We start from the raw sequence: 17321 nt of genomic DNA, 5'->3' as shown, positions 1-17321 counted from the left end.
AATTTTTAATTTTTATTTATTCCCGTCAATCGCTGATCGCTGAGGAAAAAAAAAGACAAAACCGCTTACCGATAGCCTTTACCACAGACGTCGCAGTAAATTCGATCGCCGGAGTGCAGCATCATATGGCGCTTTAGTTGGTGAGGGTGTGGGAAGGTTTTTTCACACACTTGACACGGATGTCTCGCTTGGTTCCCTTTGTGTACCTTCATATGTCTATCGAGTCCTTTTTGCCAGCGATAAATTTCTCCACACACTCGGCATGGGAACAGTCTGTTTTCATGTTTCGACTGAACATGCTCGATCAGTGCTCGGCGCTGCCTGAACCTTTTGCCGCACGTAGAACAACTATGTGCCCGTTCGGACGAGTGCGATTTGAAATGTATGTTCAAAGCAGCTCGCGACCGTAGTAGTTTACCACAGAATTCGCATATAACGCTGGTATCCGCTGGTGATGTTTTAGTTTCGACAACTTGTTTTGTTTCTTTAGGTGACTCTGGCTCTTCGGGAGCGCTTTGAATTTCCACCACGGTTTCAGCTTGTTGGCTATATGCAATTTCCTCCTTCGGTATAATAACATCATATATATCTGAGCGTGAGTCGTAATCATGCTCCATATTTTCCGGTTCGGGAATAGTTTCAACCGTGTACGTTTCTTCCTGTGGTTCCTGTTGGCAATCCTTTGCAGAAGTTTCGGTGGCAAGTAGTTCAACTGTGTGTTCTTGGTTGAAAATGACCCGCAGGTTGTCTTGCGCATCGTTACACTCCTGCCAGAACCGCAATACAAACTCAGCCTTTTCCTTGCAACCCGGGCAAATTCCCATTGGCAGCAACAATGAGTCCGATAGCTGTAGATGGCGCAGTATATCATCCAGGTTTTCCAACAACGGGGCATCTTCCTCTAAATTTGCTTCCTGCATTTCACCGCACAGGCGGCAAAACAAACGATGCAGCATTACTTCACTGTTGGGAGGTTCTACTTTCGGCACGACCTTTCTCGCAGGACATTCTACGTTACGCGTCGGAAGCGCCCCCAGTGCCAACCGCGGAACCTTGTAGCGTCGGTTGATAAGGCTTTCGTCAAAATGCCCCTCACAAATGAGGATCTTCTCGGGAAGCTTTTTGGTGCTCAGCAGGTTGTTCCATCCACTTTTTATCCACCAGTTCTCGAACTCAGACGTGCGTCTGAAGGGGAAAACAACGAAATCCCGGTGTTTTGGGACGCAGTTTGGAAAAAAGCAGATTCTTCCCATTTTTACCTCCAAACCAGGGCACGCACAACTTTTTTGACTGAAAACTAACACCGCGTCTGCTGTCTTGGATGTCATAAGCCAAGCCACACATGGGTTTACATTACATCGTTGTGCGATTCCCAAAACAAGTTAGTTTCATTATTACGATGTTGGGGTTCATTGTAAGAAACATCTAATGAATGTCACTTGTTAATGTCTTTTTTTGTTCAAATAAATTATGTTGCATTTACCAAATAATAATTGACAAATACCCAAATATACGAAAATTAATCTTCAACTCGGAAGCATAAACATTATTTTGCAACTCTTGCTGAAGGTTTATACATCGCGAAAGACATATGGATGTACCAACCTTGGTATAGAGTGTAAATAAAACACGCAATTAATCGAAAACAAGTGGTATTGCCGGAATCCTACCAGATTGGAATTGATTAGTTGGCATCAATTGTACAGTCGTTACCCGTTGTGGTAGATTCGAAAGCAATGGGAAAGGATAACGATCTCAACAGCACCCAGAACCTGGTTCATCCAGAATGGGAAATTCTAGATCCTACGCCGGACATTTTCACATTGTTTCCTCTGTTTGATCGTAAATTCTTCCAAGGCAAGTTATCATGCGTTCAGTTGGAGTGGAGCAAGAAAATGTACAACTGTGCAGGAATTTGCTACCAACGGTCAAACCGCTTGGGGAAGAGTTGTATCATAAGACTGAGTGAACCGCTGCTCAAGTTGAGGCCTCGTAAAGATCTCATCCAGACACTTCTGCACGAAATGATCCATGCGTACTGTTTCGTTTTGGGAATTCGTGAAGGTAACGGTGGACATGGACCAACGTTTAAAAAAATCATGAATGGCATCAATAAGATTGCTGGGACAAATATAACGGTAAGGTGACTAGGACAAGCAACAAACAAGCTTACCAAGATTAAAATAATCACAAAGATGTAATCTGAATTTTAGGTCTATCATAGCTTCCATGATGAAGTTAATCTTTACAAAACTCACTGGTGGAAATGCAACGGTCCATGTCAAAACCGGCATCCATTTTTCGGCCTGGTAAAGCGTACAACTAATCGTAAACCCGGTACGTACGATTTCTGGTGGCAGGAGCATCAGCTAACGTGCGGTGGAGAATTCATTAAAATACGCGAACCATCTCCTAAACGAAAGCGAGCAACGAATAAGGAAAATAATCCCGGTTTTTTGACACCAACCAAATCTGGCAAAACAAAATCTATCACTGGTAGTCAGAGTAATGTGATATCTAATTATTTTAACAACCCCAATACCCCTGCATCCGGTTCTGCTATTCCAAAGCCATCAGTCAGATCTGTACCACCGAAGAAAACACATATTCCTGGTGCAAAGCCGAATTTTGGGGGAGGAACTCTCGTTGTTAGAAAACCACCAGTAACAAAGGCATCAACCGTGACTCCCAAACCAGTTAAACCAACTACAACGGCACAGCCAAATCCAAGTGCGGTACCTGGTACCTCGCGCCGTTCTCCTATTAGGGGTAATCTACGAAACGTGAAACAATTTAAAGACCTTTCAAGCGACGATGAGGGGCCGCCAAAACCGAAACCTTCCCCGATTCCTCTTTTTACCGGGAAAGGTGTTACGCTGGGGACGACTACGAGCGCAGGACCAGGAGAACGAAGAAGTCGATTGTTGGATAAGTTTCCCGCAAGTAGTACAAATCCTTCAAAATCTAAAAAACCTCGAATAGAGGAAACACCAAGTACCAGTACCGGCAGCACAATCGAAACCATCCTTCTGTCGGACGATTCCGACTATCTTTTTGACGATATTGATCTGGCAGAAGTAGAAAAAACGGCCGCGAATATAAAAAAGGAGCGTCAGGATGCGATCAAAAAAGAAATCATTGATTCGTTCACCGGCGAAGACACGGATGACATTGTCCTCATTGACGATGATTACGACGATGAACTAACCGATGACGAACTCGCCTCAATAGACGATGCCCTGTTGGATCGGTCCGTAATTGATGAGCTGTTCAATGAAAGCGATGAGCTTATCGAGGATTTCAATCGTACCAATGCGAAAGTGAAGGTAGAAAAACCGGATGACGAAATTGTCTCGTGTCCGATGTGCCTTAAAAAAATGGCCCGCTGTAAGATCGGTGATCATCTCGAGGTTTGCTATTCGCGCCTGTCCGGTGAGAGTACCAGCGCAGGAAAATCCAACACGCATAGTACTGCCACTTCCATTAACGTGAATATGCCATCGACATCGAGAGGGCCGGCGACGACAATCCAACCTCCGAAGAAAACATCGGCTTCGCAAAGCAAAAAACCTCCCGAAGGAGAATCGAATATAATTACGGCGCAACAGCAACTTTTGCGAGACTGTGGCTATACCGATGCAGATATTTCGCGAGTCCTAGAAGACTCATCGCCAAATGATATGCCTGCACCAGATTTACACACCCTACGGCAACAAGTTTTGCGAGACTGTGGTTACACGGAGGCTGATATCACGCGAGCACTGGATGATGCGGTGCGGGATGATGCGCTGGATGCAGATGTGGAAATTATATCCGCTGTAGATAGTTGCGACTGCCCCGCTTGTGGCCGAAATATTGCACTTAATGCCATTAACCAACACCTCGACCAGTGTCTGTCGAAGTAGCATGCTGTTTTTTTTTTTTCTAAAAAATGGTAATAAACAAGTTTATTGATTTTTGTATATTCTAAATTATATTAAAATTTATTATCACTTTTAATACGTAAGTAAGTATATTCTAACCCAAATACTTTAAACAAGATCACGACTCGTCTTTGACCACTAATTGTACGCTGCTGTTCGTTTCCGCCACGCTTTCGTCCCGAGCGTGTGTTTTCAAGTGAATGCGCAAACTGTTCTTCGTTGAAAAGCATTTCCCACAGTGCTGACACATTTCCGGCTTCTCGCCTGTGTACGTGGTGAGGTGTGCACGGAGTTGCTTCGCCGTGGCAAAGAGCCGATTACATCGATCACACTTATGCTCTTTGAAGTGAGCTTGCAAATGCGATATCATATTATTCACCTTGTCGGTACCATATCTATCGCAGTGATTACACTTGTATTGCATTGGATTACGGCTCAGTATAGTGTAGTGTTCTACCCACGATTTTGCCGGCCGGTAATTGTAATTTTTGGCATGCACTTTTAGATGCAGTATAAGATTGAACGATGTGTTGAATTTCTTGGGGCAGAGGGAGCACGGATAGCTGCGCTCTTGGGAATGTTTTTTCAAGTGGACATCATACGATTCGATCGTTTGTAGCACTTTCTTACAGACGATGCATTCGTAGCCCCGATGTTCGTTATGTGTAAGCTCATGATTGCGTCGTTTGTTGGCATGATTGAACACCATGTCGCACTTACTGCATTTTAATGTTGTCGTATGATACTTCATGTGTTGCTTAAGGGCCACCTGCGAGCCACATTGCTTACCGCAGATATCGCAACTGACCAAGCACGGTGCGCCACCGCCTAGGTGATACGTTTGCGTATGGTAGTATTTTCCTGCGGCGTTGCTGTAGCGACGATCGCAGTAGTCGCATTTGATCGGTTGTTCGTGCATCTTCATATGCGTATTCAGTGTTCTTACTCTAGTCAGCACAACCGATTCCATTACGCACTTCTCACAAGTGTATGGTATTTTATCAACATGAGTCGCCAAGTGCTCTATTAATGCCTTCCTAGTACCTAGAGGTTCACTGGTACAAATGTAGCATTTGAAATCGTGCAATGATGGAAGATTGACTAATTTTTGGGTCTTGGTGTGATCGTCCTTTTTCTCTTTGATCTGCTTCCTTTTTTGGGGTTTTCTTCGTCTAGGTTTTTCATTTGCTGTTGGAATTTCTTCTTTTATTTTTTCGTTTTCTGGTATAAATGTTTGATCTTCATCCTCATCCGGAGGTTGGAAATCTTCATCAGACTGCTGATCAAATGCACTCGAGCTGGAGTCGTTTAGCTTGCTTTTATATTTTATTCTAAATCGCTGGGAGCGACGTACTGGACTGTTTGGCTTTGCTACTGAAGATGGCTTTTGATCAGCTTGCGATTCATCAGTAGCCTGTACGTATATTTCATCAATTGGATCATTGTGATTTTCATTTGAATTGGAATGTGTCTCCTCTATACCCGTACTCGTACAAATGCTCACATTTTTCCGCCAATTGTTTTGCCTGGAAGGTAGTTCAGGAAATTAGTACCACAATGAAACTAAGAGCGTGACATTAAAAATCTAACATGTTATTATCCTTAACGTCTATGGAATCGTTTGAATCATCTTTTGGTTTCAATTCGATCACCGTGTTACGAAGCTTTCGGTCAGACTCTCGGAATATTTTCACATAATCTTCAATTGTCTGCAATTTTACAGCACAACTTTCACATATCATCTTGGGAAGGTTGTCGTCGATTGAAATCTGTGGAGGAAAATGCAATTTTGTTGATTATATTTTACAGGATTTAATTGTACTTACATCTAACCGTACGGTCTCTCGTACGATCAATAGAAGATTGTTATGTTGTGGGTCTTTTTTAAAGAAAGATGTTAGGTTCGGTGTGTTTTCTAAGCACATACGGCATATTTCACTTTGATGATGCTCCATAACGAGCAGAAAATTGTTGAAAAACAAGCTACGATAAACTTTTCTTGTACTGTTTGTGCTACAGATTTCGAATGTCAACAAACTCTGCTGTTTGTTGTGACATTACGAGCTTTTTACAACTCCGTTTACACATCATCGCCCGAAAGCAGAAACAATTTTGCATTCTAAACATCCTTGAATTTGTACTTGCAACCTTGTGTTAACGCTGTAATATAAACGAGCCAGGACTTAGTCCCTCAAAGTCCCTTTGGACTATGCTAGGATCGGATCGGATCGAACAGGTTCCGTGCCGATCAAGATGATTAAATACTGAAATATATAGTGTGTATTTATCTTGGTGCCGATCCAAACTAGCAACACTAAACAGTCGGTGCTGGAATCTCATAAAAAAAAAGTTTCGAGGTGGAATCTTTGTTGTATCAAGATGTTTTTCTTTACAAGACCTTTCATTTGAGGGGTCAATTGTGAAAATCGGTTCTGAAACTAACAAGTTATGCGAGATTTGGCAATTTTAGGCACTGCAACCAGCGGAAACAACGACGGCCAGTTACTCTGGGTAAAATGTAGCTATCTACTCGACGGCCAGCTACACTGGGTAAAATGTAGCTATCTACTCGACGGCCAGTTACTCTGGGTAAACTATAACTATCAACTCGACGGCCAGCTACTCTGGGTAAAATGTAGCTATCTACTCGACTCATAGGTACCCTGGGTAAATTGTAGCTAACGTCTCGTCGCATAGGTTCACCGGCAATAATTATGCAGTATATGAAAAATAGTCAACCGGGATATATGTTTGATGGGCAAACGATGTTTTAGGAAACCAAATATTCTGAATTTTTTAAATATTGAGCAATATATTAGTAACGAAAGTACCTGCTTGGTAATATTTTGAGTAACTAGTTAGTATTTTTATTATCCATACCTAGCAACAGTAGCTAGTTATACAGTTACAGCTCCCTTCACTACTAAACAGTCGGTGCTGGAACGCAATGGTGAACGGTGATGAGTGAGAGTTGGTCGATGCTCGGTGCGTTGTTTCTCTAGTTTGGCCAGCCTGGTGCTTTTCTGAGGTCGTCCGAAGAAGGCTAGCAACGCAACCAAAGCGTGCAGTGTTGGAGCAAGCAAAAGTGGCCAGTGGGTAGCCATTTCGAAAATCTATGCTTTTCCTCGAGGGTTAGTGCGTTGTGCTCGTCAGAAACTCGTTCTAGGTGCTGAAAATAATAGAAAGTTGGGGGCACCTGGTTTTCTGATGGTGAAAAAATGTGTGCTGGTGGTCGTAAGGGGAGAACGAAACTACGTGAATACGCATGAGTGTGCGGGAGGGGTGCGCGAGGGAAATGGGTGTGTGTTTGTGTGAGCGTACGTGTGCACCGTGTTGTTGTTGTAAATGGATTTGGATGAAATTTTACATCTTCCGAGCAGTCCTGCGCTCAGGAGCTGGCAGGGGTGTTGTTTGAAAATAAATCCATCCGTTTCGTGCACGGGTGTTTACATCGGCAGTACGTTCGGATGGTGGTTGCTGGCATCGTTGTTGTTTCTGAACTATTGGTTCAGTTATGATCAACGTGGTTCTAGTACCTTCAGTCTGTCTCAGTAGAGTGAAAATATATCAGAATGGCACCATGTCTAGCGAACGCCCACTGGTGAAAAAAAAATCGACCGACAAAATATTTTCCATCAATGTTAATTGTGTCGTTAATTCGCATTCATTTCTAGCCCTGTTGGTTTTGTTTTAAAGTGGATGTGTTGAAAGTGAACGAAATCCGCAAAAGATGAAAGGCAATGCGTTGTGATAGTGCACGAGAGCAGTGAGCCATAAAAGAAGGCATCAATCGCAATCGATCGAATGTTAATGTTCGCATTTAAAGTGAATCGCGTCCGTCTGCAACCGGAAAACAAGCGATGGCTTAAAAAATAGTTTTCTCTCCCTTGCGAAATCGGACGGAGGTCACTGAAAAAGATGCCCGCCTTGGTCTACTTCCAATCGATAGTTATCTGAAAATAAGCCTTCGTATTCACTGTCATTGCATTTGACAGGTTGCTTTGTGTAAATGGGCGAAAAGTTTCAAGTCTGAGCTTCGAAAACGGCCAGCAAGGTGTTGTTGTGGCAACCAAGTTGGGAACGAGAACTGTAGCAGCACCAGTAGAAGTCAGCCAGCTTTAATCATCGTTATATTATATTTTCTCATCCGTCACCTTAACCACCGCAGTCTCGGCACCGTCAGCATCATCAGCTTTGCGGAACAATAGTAAGGTCTACGCATTTCCTTCCCCGAGTGGGAAAGAACCAGTAGATTCTGCCAGTAAACACAAAGCACCAACAGTCGGAACGTCACACAATCCGCTCGCCGGAACAACCGGATTGTGACTTCTTTCTTGATTGGCTTTTCGGAAGCTCGTGCAAGAGAGAAGCAGAGAGCGATAGTGGGGCAAGGCACCGGAAAGAAGGTGAAATCGAGTTGGCGAAGGGCAAGCGTCCGAGAAAATAGGCTAAGGCTGTGGCCTGAGGAAGCCCAATCGGAAGGAGCATCTGCAGTAGGGCTGACAACAAAGACGAGCAGTCAATCATAAACCAGCAATACACACACATTTTAAGGTTCCCGCCCGTGCTGCAGAAAAGGGAAGGATGTCGTCCAAAAACATACCTGCTGATAAGGTAAGTGCTGAATGCAAGACGCATTATAGAAATATATGTAATAGTATTCAAATAGTAAATCAATATACAAAATTGTTTGCGATTATTTCTGGATAGAAACGTAAAATATGCTGGAAACAGTTTTAAGTAGTTTTGTGTCAGAACGTAAATTATGAGATTATCGATTTTGCTTAAGATTCTCAAGTATTGCCCAATTCGACTAGCATGGTTTTGTTGGGAATCACTACTGCTCATTATCCGTGTCTGTTGACCGACATGAAAACAAAAACTGAGCGATAATCTAAGTGGAGATGTGAAAAAATTAAATCTTTTACGTCTTGGAGTCGTAAACTCAAACAATCGGTCAAGACTATGGCCTTGTCTCGTGTTCGGTAGAAAATAAGTTTAAGTATCTATCAACATTTTCCGTCCATGGTTGGCAGTCCGTTAATTAACTAATGCGTACGACGGTAAAGTAAAGCAATAGCTCCAGTGTGTTTTTATCGAACTTTCTCCTCCAACACCGAGCGATTTCAGGGAACGTTTCCGTTTTGTTCATTTTACGACATTTTGGCCTCCTTTTCCTTACGACCAACGTTTAAAATGTGCACATTCAGAATTTAAGTTCCCAACGCATCGTATGTATTTATTTTTGCTGGTTTTCGATTTAATTAAACTAATGGACATTTTATTGTGCTGTGCCACGTCGGGGTCGGCTGTCGTCCATGGAATTGTCGCTGGAGAGTTTTCATTCATTCCAACGGGTGGTTGCTTTTCGAACTGTTTTTGTTGATAAAACAGTTTACTTGATAAAAAAGGACTGTATAATGGATAATTTAATTAAAATGAAAAAAGCTGTACGTTTAAAATATATATTGTATTTTTTACTTAATTGAGACATATTTTTCCATTTTTCGTACATATCTTAATCTTTTCCGGAGCTATTCTCGCTGGATGCATCAGACATGCAATTCTGCCTCCTTCAGTGCTAGTGCTGCGGAAAACATTATTGTCAGGAAAAAGGGATTTCCCATTTCGACTCGGAGCGTCAAGCACTAAAAGCGTTCCGCCTGGAGAACAGAACTTCCCATGCAGTTCGGGGTGAAGTGCATGCGCGATGTAACTCACAGGACATGGGAAGAAAGTCCCACAGCCAGGACCAACCAGTCATCCTTTGCCTCTCTTTGCTTGCGGGATTTCCTTCCTGATGTTCTCTCCGCACTTAGTTCGCTCTCTCCGCATTCCCTCGCACACACACACACACTTGGGCGCGAACAACCACACATAGCTGGAAGTCATTTATTTTCATTCTATTTCACGTCCGTAAGCACCAGGTTTTTCCCTCCCTCTGGAGGTTGGGCGCGCGCGTTCGCTGGCATTTTCTCTCCTACGGTGGTTGAACACTTGCAGCAGCAAGCAGTAACAGCGGGAGGTAGCTCTGCTGCACGGCCCTGGCACAGTGTTTATTTTGTTTGCCTGCATCCGGCAAGCCCGGCTATCGGCTATTCTTGCTGCTGCAGCGTTGCATCGGATGGTTTGGCAAGAAAGCATATTTGCATTTGCATGTGAGTTTTGGTTTCGGGAGGTTTTACGAGCTCCCAGTTGCCTTTTCCGATGGCCCCAGGATGAGTGTTGCTACATACGGAAAAGGCATATTTTGTAATAACCATCGAGCGAGCCTCGATGTCAATTATTGCGCATGCACAAATCCATGGCAATGCTCGAATCATTTAAATGAACATATAAACAAAGCACTTACAGTCCTCTATAATGATGTATAAGGATTTAATTAAATCTAGTCATATTTGTTGTAGTCTGCCGAAGTGCATGAAGTTTTTCAGTTTACTTTATTTAACGAACAACATTTTTTTCAGCTGTCCACTTCTACTGGCTCAGGTGCTATAAGAAATGATTATTTATTTACATTCCTTTGTTTGCCATCGCGCTACTTCATAAAGGCGTGGTTCCCTGGGATCCCGATCAGATTACTCAATCTCGGATGGTGACAGCTTGTAGTAAATTGCTTCGCAGTGGCGAGTACTTTCGCGAGGGTTTCCACTTGGATTTAAAATAAACCACTTTCGCGCCCATCCTACGGGGTAAGCAGATACCCCTCAGCGTGCGAAAGGATAGGAGGGAACGAAGGAACACCATCGATGCGAGGACTGTAAGTGGCAAAAGGTGGCCCTTTGGAGACCGCGGTCCTGGTGGTAACTGTGGCGGGCTGGCTGAAAGTATTTTTTCAAGTGTCGTTGCCTAAACTTAGACCATATGTTTCAATCATATTCATCGTCCTCGATGGATGTTTCGTTATCTCGGTGGCTCTAGACCCTTTTTGGTAACGGGACATTTTGTTTATTTTTATAAACTCCGGCTGAAGAAAGTTTTTTTTTTGTTGTCTTTTTGGTTCTTCCCTCGACCCTTAGATAAAGGATTTAACGATAGCGTCGGCAGGTTCGGCCTGTTGAGCTAGCATTACAACACGACAACATGCTAATAGTCGTGCCGGCTGTCGGCAGTATGGTAATGGTGCTCATTCCTAATGTCCTGTCTGTGGTATCCAAAAGGGACACATTTTCTCTAACGACCGCCCGGGGAGTTAGTCTTTCGTGACTTTTGAAATATTCTTCCTTGTGAAACTTACCACAATGTTGTATCAAAATAAAAGAAAGCAACAATTCGTAGAGAGGATCATTGCGTAAGCCTGCGAAGCAAGTTCTACATCCGTGGTTTTTTTTTTTCACTAAACATTTTCAAATTCATCCAATCTTGTTCCAAGCATTCAAGCGTTCCTAAAGCGTAACCCCTTTTGGAACAAGCTTACCCATTCCTATGGTCGCGGAAGTTGATCGATGAAATACCCGGCGAAAGGCTAAGCTTCTTGTTTGTTTGTTTGTTTAGCGACTCTTCGCGTTTGACTTGCATTTCACTGCATTTCGCAAAAATTCTTCCACTCGCTGCTGGAATTTTCATTTTACACTCGTCCACTCCAGATGGATGGATAGCGGCGGGGCGAGCGGCGCTGGAGGTGTGCCGTCAGAGAAGTCCATCAATTTCCAGCGACTACAATTTCCCTTGAGAGCTAGAAATTGGTGTGTGCCGTGTGTCGGTCGTCGCTTTTCCGTGGTTCGTATACTGCTCTGTAATAGCGAGTTCGCGCGCATCAAACTGTTCCACCGCACGCCGAGGGTGGTGTCAGGGTGGAGGAAGATCGAAGTCGTGCGACTGATTTGTTATCCGCAACCGCAGGAAAAACGCTTTCCTTTGGGCCACGCCTGTCCAAAGAGCGACCAGCAATATCGGGTGAGAAATGTGCGCTCGATCTACCACGTCGACTTCTGCCCCCTTGTCGAATGCCCCCGCCCGGTGCTGTCTTTTCGGTAAGCCCTTGCTACGGGCGGGGGAAAAACAGGAACTGGTGTGGAAGGTTTTCAATTTTCCCAATTGTGTCCCTCTCCCGGGCAGCAGCTACATACACACACAGCGCCGATTGGAGATGTACTGGAAATGAGGGAAAATAGATAAGGCGAATGTCTTTTAGATGCTTTCCCTTTATCCTTCCGTGAGGGGTGGAACGGGAAGCAGCTCCAAAACGCCCTGCATCGTGCACAATACAGCGAACAAAGCTGAAATATGGTTGTGGAGCGCGTATTGGTAATTTAGGAAAATGTGTGTCGCTGTCAGTTTAAGGAATGGTGAATCGGGAAGTGGAAAAACGATCGGCGGGAAAATCCATTGTTGCCTGAGAGCCGTGTAACAGGGAACAGAGGAAGGAGGGAACGAGGAGAACGGCAATGGCAATGGTGGAGGAAAATTTAATATCGAACGATAATGGTACGCAAGAAAATCATCCAAATGACAAAGTGTAATGTGGTGCTCTCGTGCAAAGAACGGGGAAGGCAAGCGAACGCGCTGTTAAGGATGGTGCATTAATGCCTTTTAATCGTGCAAAAGAAAAAAAACTTACACATTATGAGAAGCCCATTAGAGTGGAAGCCGAAATGGGTTTGATGCGAGAAGAGCAAATGGTAAAAGGTTTATTCGGGAGGAAAATTATGAGTAATAGATGGACTGAGCGGTGGCTATAAGGCAAGGGCGGAACATGAGCAAAAATTTGAATCCATTTGTTGAAACAGGAAAATAAAGAATCCCCGGAGTGAAGCATTAGGTAAAAAAATATCCCTAATCCGAAGGAGGTAGTGTTGATTCTTTCGTCCGAGCTCCGCCTTCAAGGGGAACCCTATAGAATGATGAGACTTTGATGACACGGACGATGGAATGCAGAATCCTTATGAAGTTTAAAACGACACAAACCATCAAGCAGATACGAAAGTTCATAGTGGGTGTGACGCCATAAAGCAGCAAGTCTGCTTTTTTATCAAACCTGAGCATGATCTGGCTCTGTGGGTATGCCTCGCTTAATATCTCGAGAAGCTATTATTTTTGCTCTTTCACAAGTGATGATTATGTTTCCCTGGGTTTACAGATAATTTAGTGTTTCCTGTAATATAATTATTTTTTCATCATTGTGTGATTAAATTAAACAATTTTATGATTTGATAATCGTATCTTGGTGGACCGGTTTATCTCGTAACAATCCAGCAAGCTAAAGATATCAGAAAATCATTTGCTTTAGCAAACATTTTATACTGCTGAATCAACAAACTCTGTATGCCATAATACCTTGTACCGTACACAACCACCCACACGCAATGTCACTTAAGGTATGATGTTCAACAGCGTGAAGGACAGAGGAGTATCTATATTGTCGTGAGGGAGAATATATTCTCGAGTTGGAAACAACATCTTTGGCAGTTGTTTAGCTGAGCAGCGCCGACCGATGATGGGGAATCCGGTTGATCATGCGTGGTGCACTGTGGCGAACACTATGTTGTGTGTGCTATGGGTGTATGGCCAAATGTCATCGTGCACCAATGCATACACCACCCGAGGAGCAGATAGAAAGCGTGGGACTTGTGTGATGCAACCACCCCTTTTTCCACATCAAACCTGCGCGTGTAAATTTTCCTTTGACGTCATCCATCTGTCCAAATATACCGCGTGTGTGTGTGCGTGTGTGTGTGTGTGAGCTGGTGGTTGGTAAATTGAGATTTGCCATCGATGCTGCCCCTTGTCGCGAAAAGGGTGTGTGATTTTCTTCCTGCGGCTTCCGAGTGCTCGATTTTTCCATTCCATTCCATTGGCAGAAGTGCAAAGCCGCCGTTTGATGGTATGTTTTGCTACTGTGTGCACGAGTGGCCATTAACGGTGGCAGTTTGTGAGATTGGTCTGTGCGCCCCCTGTGACGCGACTTGGTTGTTGTCGAAGGATTTCTTTCACGATTGAAGCATTATTGTTGCAATGAGAGTGACATTTTTTCCCTATTACATTACTTTGAAGAACGATGGATGTACCTTGAATTTTACTAATATGGTTTTTTTAAAATTTTATTTCCCTTCCAGGTAAGAGACCATCGTTCTGCTACCCCCGATGCGTAAGACAACTCCAGCATTGCAAACAAACACCCGTACAAAAATGCAATCCCCCATGACAACCAACCTCGACTTCAATTACTCGGTCAAAGATCGTAACTCGGGAGAGATTTAAACCATCACTTGCTGTTCGATACTTGCGAACAGCTCCGACACAACGCCATGGGAGGCACCTTTGCATGTCCCATGACGCCAACGCCATGCCCGGAATGCCCTCACGTCACGCGTCAACCCCAATGCCCAAGCGGCCATACCCTTCTGCCCTTGGCCATACCACGGCTGGCCCGTTTGCAGGCGTTACGTTTGAACGCTCGCTAATTGGATATCGGTTCGTTGGTGCTCCTGGTGGCGAGTGGAGTCCGTGTCATTACGTGTCGCCCTCGAAAGAGGATTACCGGGCCCGGTCTGTTGCGGTCGAGGATGTGTCTCCTTTCGCATCAGCAGCAGCCATGTGAAACTTGAGCGATTTTGTTGATCTTTTCACTTAAGGGTAGAACTATTTAAAAAAGAAATTACTACATTCACCAGCTGTACAATGGAGTAGTAGTAGGTTCGTACAATAAGTTTGAATACTTTATCCAAGGGTACGGCGGGACAATTCTCCAGCCCTTTCCTAACAGTTTCGTTTCGGGTTATGATGTTTTTATAATCCATTCCTGCGATCCAGCAGCCTATTGGGTCACAGACTCATTACGATGCATGATTCAGCTGTAGGGCTTAAGAGCACCCAGAAAAAAGGGGTTCGACACCGCAACCGCGATGATTGCCTAATCGAACGCTCGGGGTCTCCCGACTCCAACTAATAGGACTGCTAATAATTGGTTAGGTTAGGCGAAGGTTTCTTCGTCCCTTTTCGCACAGGCGTACGCAACCATACACACCATTGAATTAGGAAAAAAAGTGAATCTTGACGGACGAAATGATCGAGATTCTTGTGAACGTCAATGCGTGTGTGTGTGTGTGTAGGATTGCGACCCTGGAAACATAGGGCAAAGGGAAGGTTCGGGGGCGAGCAGCTAGGGTCGATGTTGGACAACCGCCCCTCGCCCAATACATTGTTGTATCGAGAATGTAATATCTTTGTGTCGGGGCGGAAGACGCCACGCCATGCGGAGATTGCTCGTTGCTCGTTTCCCAATCTGTTGTGGCGGACATCGAGAAACATGGTGGCACAATGGTTATTATTGGGTATTGTTTGCTAAGCATACGGTCGTTTTATGATGCCATCGTTTTTGTTTTGTTACGCACGCCTTTCTTATCTAACCAGCTTCTTTTCCCCTACCATCAGTTCCAATGACATTGTGGATGCGCTGGAGAAAATTGAACGGTTTTACCTACCCATTTCCGTAATAGCCAACCGTTGTACTTTTTTTGTAAAGTTCTATTACTATGTTTCTAATTCGACTTTCATAAGTTACCCGTGGCGTACGTTTGTGCTATGTTTGGTAACACAAACACGCGTAGTAGATACATTTTTCCATTAATCGTCAAGCAAACCCGCAGGCCCGAGTTTTGAACACGGTTTGCATATTTTCGAGAAAAAGGAACCCTTTTCCTCTATCCATCAAATGAGAAAACTTTTCAACTCACCATCGTGTCTTGGGTTCTTATTCCCATTTTTTTTTTTTTTTTTGACGTTGTATAATCGGAGAAACAGGTGGAAAGCACGGCTTAGCCATGAAAGAGGTTGTTTGATGAAGGCTTTGGTCAAAGTTTAATTAATCGTGCTTCCGTTCTTACTTAAATTATCTTGGGCTTTTTCCTCTCCGTTCCTTCCCCCACGCCCGGTGTCTAATGGAAATGATGCAGATGTAGCGCTGTATGTAATTTCTTTGCTGATTCAAAGCATGTTTGCGCTTCCTGAGTATGCCAACGTGAGGAACCACCTTCCCGCTTGCAAAAGCGTATTGCTGCAAAGCCAAATTAGACTAAGTAGAAAAGCTTATTTGAATCAGAACCAGATGGGCGATCACTCATTGCTTGCTTACTTGCGTGCGTTAATAATGAGTGTTTTTGGGCGTACATCTGCCCTAAGAACGAGGGACCCCATTAGGGAGCGTTTCCTTAAAATGGCCACTTCCTGGACCATTTGAGAGCATTCGCATTGGATGGGTGCTGGATCGCTGCAGTAACAAGGTAAAGCACACACACGGCCGGCAACGCTTCCCATCCCGTTCAACAGCACGCACAACAAAGTATCGGTAATTTACGGGTTTCCTTTTTCTGTATGCTTCTCCAGCCTCGTCGCCAGCCCAAACAAGCGCGCCCGTCTACCTGAAATAGATGATACCTTTTCCCTTCCGACTCCCCGGTGGCGCGCGGTCAAAGTTTCCTTCTTTACCTGAACATTATAATCCATGGCCTCGCACTTTTCTCGCTCGCTAGGAAGAGGTTATCGTCATCCCCGGCAGCCAAAGCAGCAATAAGCTCGGGCTGACCGACGGGCGGCCCTAAGTCGCTACTTAACGCCGCGCCGTCCGTATCGGGAAAGTTTATCATTCTTTTGACTCACCTTCAGCATTTCGTCTGCCCCTGTGTTTGTCGCTCGATGGGCTTTCTGGTTTTTTTTTTATTTATTGTCGGTTATTTTCTTTCCTAGACCTTACTTATTTATTTTCCTTCGATCGCAACCTGTAGAAGGCGAAGAAACGCGGAGGTCACTATCGCGCCTTCGGAAAAAGTGTCGGTTTGTGTGTCTCTGTTTTCTTTCTTCACAGAATCAAAGCCAGCACTCCCTCGCCCGGTGGGTCTTTTTTTTCCTATCGTCTAAGGCACTCCGTCGAGCGGAAGATGCTGCGTGCATATGGATACAATGTCTGGAGAGAGAGAAATCCGTTCGTTCGCCTTCGACCGATCGGCGACGTGCCGTGGGGTGTGTTATTTTATTCTCATTTCCTCTTTCTATTTCCCTTCAATTTTCACTCTGCTGACCGTACCGCCGCCAGGTGATCGTCAGTGTGGAGGGGGTTGGCTTGGGTTGATAAGCCTGGGTTCGAGGTGTGTTTGGTGAGGGACGGCGTGGGGCTTATGGACATTTCTTTCTTTTTTCACAACCCAACACAAGGCAAACAACCGTCAGACGATGGTACCTCACACTCTTTTCCCCAAGCCTTCCATCTATGGGCTTGCTCGTTGAAGACGGTGCAGAGAGTTTCTTCCGATGGGGCCATGGAATGCTGCTGGTGCGTGTCCGGGCAGTTGCCCGAATGGAGAAGGGATCGAAACTCTCCCCGAGAAAGGTCAATGGCTAGCTTTCTGGCGTCCGAAAAACGTGGGTTACGGTCAGCCGGCCAACGTAACCTGATCCCTTATC

The 17321-nt window shown here is 44.5% G+C and overlaps 3 protein-coding genes across 7 annotated transcripts in view; 2 read left to right on the top strand and 1 right to left on the bottom strand.

The window, feature by feature from the left end:
• The first annotated feature begins 1649 nt into the window (after positions 1-1649).
• On the top strand, positions 1650-3905 carry LOC131261334 (DNA-dependent metalloprotease SPRTN-like). The gene is made up of 2 exons (XM_058263343.1): positions 1650-2138; positions 2214-3905. Exons 1-2 carry the CDS (start codon positions 1737-1739, stop codon positions 3903-3905), a joined length of 2094 nt encoding a protein of 697 aa, XP_058119326.1. The 5' UTR covers positions 1650-1736.
• A 57-nt stretch (positions 3906-3962) lies between these two features.
• LOC131261335 (zinc finger protein 569-like) lies at positions 3963-5934 on the bottom strand. Its single transcript, XM_058263344.1, has 3 exons — positions 5750-5934; positions 5514-5692; positions 3963-5449 (listed from the first exon to the last, which is right to left on the bottom strand). The coding sequence occupies exons 1-3, from the start codon at positions 5876-5878 to the stop codon at positions 4042-4044; spliced, it is 1716 nt and encodes a 571-aa protein (XP_058119327.1). The 5' UTR covers positions 5879-5934; the 3' UTR covers positions 3963-4041.
• A 928-nt stretch (positions 5935-6862) lies between these two features.
• The window catches only part of LOC131272309 (ubiquitin-like protein 3), a 51601-nt gene continuing 41142 nt past the window's right edge, over positions 6863-17321 (top strand). Inside the window, exons 1-2 of one of the 5 annotated variants that reach the window (XM_058273995.1) lie at positions 6863-6908; positions 7598-8537. In XM_058273995.1, the coding sequence (XP_058129978.1) occupies positions 8508-8537 (30 nt within the window). In that variant the 5' untranslated portion in view covers positions 6863-6908; positions 7598-8507. Of the gene's footprint in view, positions 7055-7341; positions 7381-7597; positions 8538-17321 lie in introns of those variants that run through there. The other 4 variants (XM_058273992.1, XM_058273997.1, XM_058273993.1 and 1 more) reach the window with 4 other exon arrangements.

Source organism: Anopheles coustani, chromosome 3, assembly GCF_943734705.1.
Source record: "Anopheles coustani chromosome 3, idAnoCousDA_361_x.2, whole genome shotgun sequence".
Classification (NCBI taxonomy): Eukaryota; Metazoa; Arthropoda; class Insecta; order Diptera; family Culicidae; genus Anopheles; species Anopheles coustani.
This window is presented reverse-complemented; position numbering and strand designations above follow the sequence as displayed.

Bases quoted from the DNA above. Each gene is read 5' to 3' on its own strand.
- LOC131261334 (XM_058263343.1), top strand. From the start codon at position 1,737: ATGGGAAAGGATAACGATCTCAACAGCACCCAGAACCTGGTTCATCCA. The intron at 2,139-2,213 runs GTAAGGTGACTA...TCTGAATTTTAG, and splicing joins TTGCTGGGACAAATATAACG to GTCTATCATAGCTTCCATGA.
- LOC131261335 (XM_058263344.1), bottom strand. From the start codon at position 5,878: ATGGAGCATCATCAAAGTGAAATATGCCGTATGTGCTTAGAAAACACA. The intron at 5,693-5,749 runs GTAAGTACAATT...TTTCCTCCACAG, and splicing joins GAGAGACCGTACGGTTAGAT to ATTTCAATCGACGACAACCT. The intron at 5,450-5,513 runs GTTAGATTTTTA...ACTACCTTCCAG, and splicing joins GACGTTAAGGATAATAACAT to GCAAAACAATTGGCGGAAAA.